General features: G+C 38.8%; 1 protein-coding gene across 2 annotated transcripts; it reads left to right on the top strand.

The window, feature by feature from the left end:
* Positions 1-375: 375 nt before the first annotated feature.
* PPIL1 (peptidylprolyl isomerase like 1) lies at positions 376-4,457 on the top strand. Of its 2 annotated transcripts, none has more exons than XM_087719875.1 (4): positions 376-462; positions 1,614-1,768; positions 1,991-2,059; positions 3,938-4,457. In XM_087719875.1, the coding sequence occupies exons 1-4, from the start codon at positions 407-409 to the stop codon at positions 4,156-4,158; spliced, it is 501 nt and encodes a 166-aa protein (XP_087576001.1). In that variant the 5' UTR covers positions 376-406; the 3' UTR covers positions 4,159-4,457. The 2 variants fall into 2 exon arrangements, with proteins under 2 accessions (XP_087576001.1, XP_087576002.1); XM_087719876.1 differs by having other exon boundaries at positions 399-466.
* Positions 4,458-4,708: the final 251 nt, after the last annotated feature.

Raw genomic sequence — 4,708 nt, 5'->3', positions numbered from 1 at the left:
GAGCCTCCATTCAATGTTTTAGACGCGCCCATTTGGTTCTTAACCACACCTAAATCCTACGAAGTGCGGCTTCATTTTGCCCCTTTCGTGCGAAAAATCTATCCATCCCTCCATGCAACATGCAATCCATCCCCGCCTCCAGCGTTACCATCTCCCCCACTCTCTCACCGCAAAGCTCCTCCGCTGCTACAAAGAGGCAAAAAAGGAGAAGCAAATTCGAATTTCCCCCTTTTGACTTCGTCACAATAAGAGTTCGGCATTCCTTTATAGCGATTGGCCCAAGGCACGCGGACTCCCAATCAGTAACGCCCCCTTTTCGGCGTTCTCTTGCGAGGGGAAGACGTAGTCGGTGACACCGGAAGTGTGGCGCGGGAATTTGATTCCCCCAGCGGCAGACGAAGGGAGCATGGCTGCGGTGCCTCCGGACACTTGGCAGCCGCCGACTGTTTCAATGGAAACCACGTAGGTGTGAGAAAGGGTTGGGTAGCAAGATCGAGGGAAGGTTCCAGGTTTGGTTTAAGCTCGAACTAAAGAAAAGTTCGTAGAAAACTTCTGCGGGGAACCATTGCAGTCTGGTAGACTGATTCCGGTTAGGTTTCCTAAAAGCTGTTTTTGGAAAGAGTTGAGAGGTGCTGATATCCCAGCATTTCTGACTGAGGAATTCTGAGAATTGTGGTCCACATGTCTTTTTTAGTTAGTTAGTTAGTTAGTCAGTCAGTCAGTCAGTCAGTCAGTCAAAACATGAATAGGTAACAGGTATAAGTATAAACATAGACATGGGCTTATGAAAAGAGTATAAATAGATGATTACAAATAATATAAGCATGGACATGAGCACATGAAATGAGTAAAATAATCAATGGGGACAGCAGGACAGGGACGTTAGGCACGCTGGTGCGCTTATGCAGACCCCCTTACAGACCTCTTAGGAAATGTGTGAGGTCCACAGTGGACAGTTTAAGGTTAAAGCTGTGGGAGTTTGAGGAACTGAGTCAGGTAGAGCATTCCAGACATTGACTACTCTTGCTAAAACCGTATTTTCTGCAATCAAGTTTGGAGCGGTTTACTTTGAGTTTGTATCTATTGTTTGTGTATTATTGTGGTTGAAGTTGAAGTAGTCGTTGACTGGTAGGACGTTGTAACAGATAATTTTGTGTACTATACTTAGGTCAGAACGTAGTTCAAGGTTGTCTAAGTCTAAAATTTCAAGTCTGGTGGCATAAGGTATTTTATCTTAAAAGTTGCATTTTGCCCATGATGACCTCCAATGGGCACTCATCGCCACTGTAATTGAGTCCATCCTCCTTACTGCTGGTTATCCTACTGTTTACTTGCTATCTTTCCTATTATTACAACCAATAAGTTAAGTCTTTACATAATATGTCTGAATAGGATAATGAGTGCCTGAGTGAGAACACTGGGTCATGCATTTGTTTGTTTTCTTGACTGTCCATGGGGTTCTCAGGACTCTTCTCCAATGCCAAAGTTCAAAAGCATCAGAAGCTTTTCTATTCTGCTGCTTCAAATGTGAAATATGAAGGTGTCATATTATATAATGTTGTGCTTTTTCATCTTAATATTTTATTAAAATGCATGAAAATTCTATTTTGCAGCATGGGACTCATGGTTTTGGAGCTATACTGGAAGCATGCACCCAAAACTTGCAAAAATTTTGCTGAGCTCTCCAGACGAGGCTATTACAATGGCACCAAGTTTCATAGGATAATCAAAGATTTCATGATACAGGGAGGTGATCCAACAGGAACTGGTAAGAACACATTCAAAATATATTTATTAGATATTAAAATAAATGCTGATAAAATCTAATGCATAATATAAATGTGATATTACGATGGCCAGAGTTTGTCCATTTCAGCTTTCCCTAAATTCCTCCAGTCTCATTAAATCTAGGCATCCTAGAAACACGAATTTTCAGGAAGCATTTTCTATGTTGACTTTCCAAATTAATGTAGTCTTATTATTGTGATAGGAAGAGGAGGAGCATCTATCTATGGCAAGCAGTTTGAAGATGAACTCCACCCAGAACTGAAGTTTACAGGTAGGTAATCATTTTTTTAAAAATTATATGCTCTAGATAAGGGCTGTCAAACTCCGGCCAATAGGCCGGATGCATCACGTGCTAGCCCCGGCCCCGCCCAGTTTAACAAAGGGGAGGAAGTCCCAATACGTCATGTGACAATTTCGTGATGATATGAGTTTGACACCCCTGTTCTAGATAAATGCTTCTTAGCTGAAGTCAAATAATTGAGTAAGATTGTACTTTAAGGCACATCTGACATTATTATCCCCCAATTAGTTACTGATGGCCAAATTTATAGCCGTTGTGCTCAAATTGAATTGATAGGTTTTTATTATAATTTCTCTTAAAATTATGTTTATTTTTTAAAATGTTTTTATTTTGCTTGACTTGAACTAACTCTGGGTAGCTCACAAAATAAAAAATAATAATACAGTAAAGGATAAATGTTAAAATATTACAAAATAGTTACAGATGGCAATCCAGATAATGCACAAGTACAGCCAACCTACCCCAAGGCCTGGGAAAATAGCCAGGTTTTCAAAGCCTTTCAGAATGCCTTTCTTGCGAAAATTTCATTCCAAAGGGTTACCATTAAGAGAACTTACTGTACATTTCCTGGAATCTTGATACTATTTAATATGTTGGATTATATAGGTTGGGAAGAAACTTTTGTAGATAATCGGTCCTTCAGATAACCCAGCCATATGCCATGTTGCTTTATTACACTTTGAATCACACCTGGCCACTAGCTCAGTGTGTGTAGTATGGGCATGCCAAGACAAGCCCATCATTATTTGCACTTCTACATTATGTACCAGTTGAAGTTCCTAAATGGTCTTCAAGGACAACCCCATGTAGACCACATTGCTGTAATTGAGCCATGAAGTGACAAAAGCATGAATGTCTGGAATAGCTGCCTGATTCAGGGAGAGAAATGCAGTGCTCCAAAATAATTATCTGCCTGGAAGGGATGAAAAGGTAAAAACTGTTATGAGGTGCGTTGTAGTTTATTAATGTCTTCTCAATTTCCCAGTCTAGTTTACAGCCAAGAGTTTTCATCAAATTGCTAATGTAATCAGGTCCAACTCATCTAAATACTAATTTGGTCCTGTTAAGTTTGACCAAAGTTGAACAGTTGTCATTTGCTGTGGGTAATGACCAGCTCAGCTTTTACCTACCACTGTAGATATGCAGTGCCCTCCTCCTACCTTTTCAAGCAAGAGAAAAAGTTGCATCCCTTTAAGCATCATTCAGTTTTGTGAAAAACTTAATCCCAATGTTTCATGGACTAGATGACTGATAAAAATCTTTTCAACTTTTAAGTCTAGGATTAGTGGATGAGACCAGAAATTTTTTAGTTACAGAGATACACTAAAAGTGGTGAGAATGGCACATTCCAGAAAGTGCTGTGAAAGACATCTAGTATTACAAAGGCTTGTGGATGCCAGTTATTAGTCAATAGAGATGTGCAGGTATCTAAGAAGTGGGAAATGTACTTTAGATCCAGAATAGGCATATGTGTACCTTTCAGTGGCATCTTAATGAAGTTGTGCCTTTTCCTAGTCACATACAGTAGCTCACAGAAAGTAGCTCACATACAGTAGCTCACTGAAAGATATTCATTTAGGTACTCCTTAATGTCTCCTTAATATCTCCTGAGCTTAAATCCATATTTTAATAGTTGGTATAAGAGTAAAAGGCATCTGGAATGCGTGAGCAGTCCTATAATCTCAGTACAAAAATTCTATTGATTTGACTATGAATTTTGATACCAGTGAAGGAGTGATGTGCCATCAAGATCCAGCAGGATGCAAATGCTGCCATTTATTTTGTTTGCATATTTGATACAGGTAACTTAGAAATTATAAACTAGTATTATTTTTTTTCCTCCTTAAGGTGCCGGAATCCTTGCTATGGCAAATGCAGGTCCTGATACAAATGGAAGCCAGTTCTTTATTACACTAGCACCAACTCAGTGGCTTGATGGCAAGCACACTATCTTTGGTCGTGTTTGCCAGGGAATTGGGATAGTCAACAGAGTGGGTATGGTGGAAACGAACGCGCAAGATCGTCCAGTGGATGATGTAAAGCTTTTGAAAGTTTTTCCATCTGGATAGACTGAAATCACAAAATTGGTACATGTAGACTCTTCAAAAAAGAAAACAAACCAAAACTGCTCTGTGCCAAGACATACCTGCCAGCTACTTGCAAAGTAATCTCTACTAAAATTACCTTTAGGATTCACCTTTTTATTAAAGCTAAATAATCAAGAGGTTCCTGAACTATTTGTAATGGGTAAATGCCATCAAGGTATGATAAATGTTGTTGACAGCATAATTTTTGTCTTCATTTATGCTTCATTTGGAATGTAGCAAATCACATGAATAAATAAACATAAAATTTTAAATGCAGTAAACAGGCAACATATAGTATTTTACAAGTCATCATAAATACCTGTTAACCTAGTGCAGGGTCCACATGCCTCTGGAAGTAAGATTAGAATGTTCGAAGTAGAAATAGGGAGTTGATTTGTTACCATTTGTTTATTAGGACCAAATCATTTAATATGGTGGTAATTTAACTCTTGGTCTCATTTTATATCCCTCAAAGTCAAGGACATGAAAACTTGAGACATTTTTGAATAAAGTGTGTTTTACTAACTACATT

This window comes from Thamnophis sirtalis, unplaced genomic scaffold (assembly GCF_051295495.1).
Source record: "Thamnophis sirtalis isolate CommonGarterSnake01/CBP01778 unplaced genomic scaffold, rThaSir2_p1.2 scaffold_7, whole genome shotgun sequence".
Lineage (NCBI taxonomy): Eukaryota > Metazoa > Chordata > Lepidosauria > Squamata > Natricidae > Thamnophis > Thamnophis sirtalis.
Note: the sequence above shows the minus strand (reverse complement) of the source record. Positions and strands in the feature narration are given on the sequence as shown.

What these genes read in the sequence shown, in the direction of transcription:
- PPIL1 (XM_087719875.1), top strand. Translation starts at nt 407, where the DNA reads ATGGCTGCGGTGCCTCCGGACACTTGGCAGCCGCCGACTGTTTCAATG. An exon ending in ACTGTTTCAATGGAAACCAC is followed by an intron (nt 463 to 1,613) that starts GTAGGTGTGAGA and finishes TCTATTTTGCAG; the next exon opens with CATGGGACTCATGGTTTTGG. An exon ending in AGGTGATCCAACAGGAACTG is followed by an intron (nt 1,769 to 1,990) that starts GTAAGAACACAT and finishes TTATTGTGATAG; the next exon opens with GAAGAGGAGGAGCATCTATC.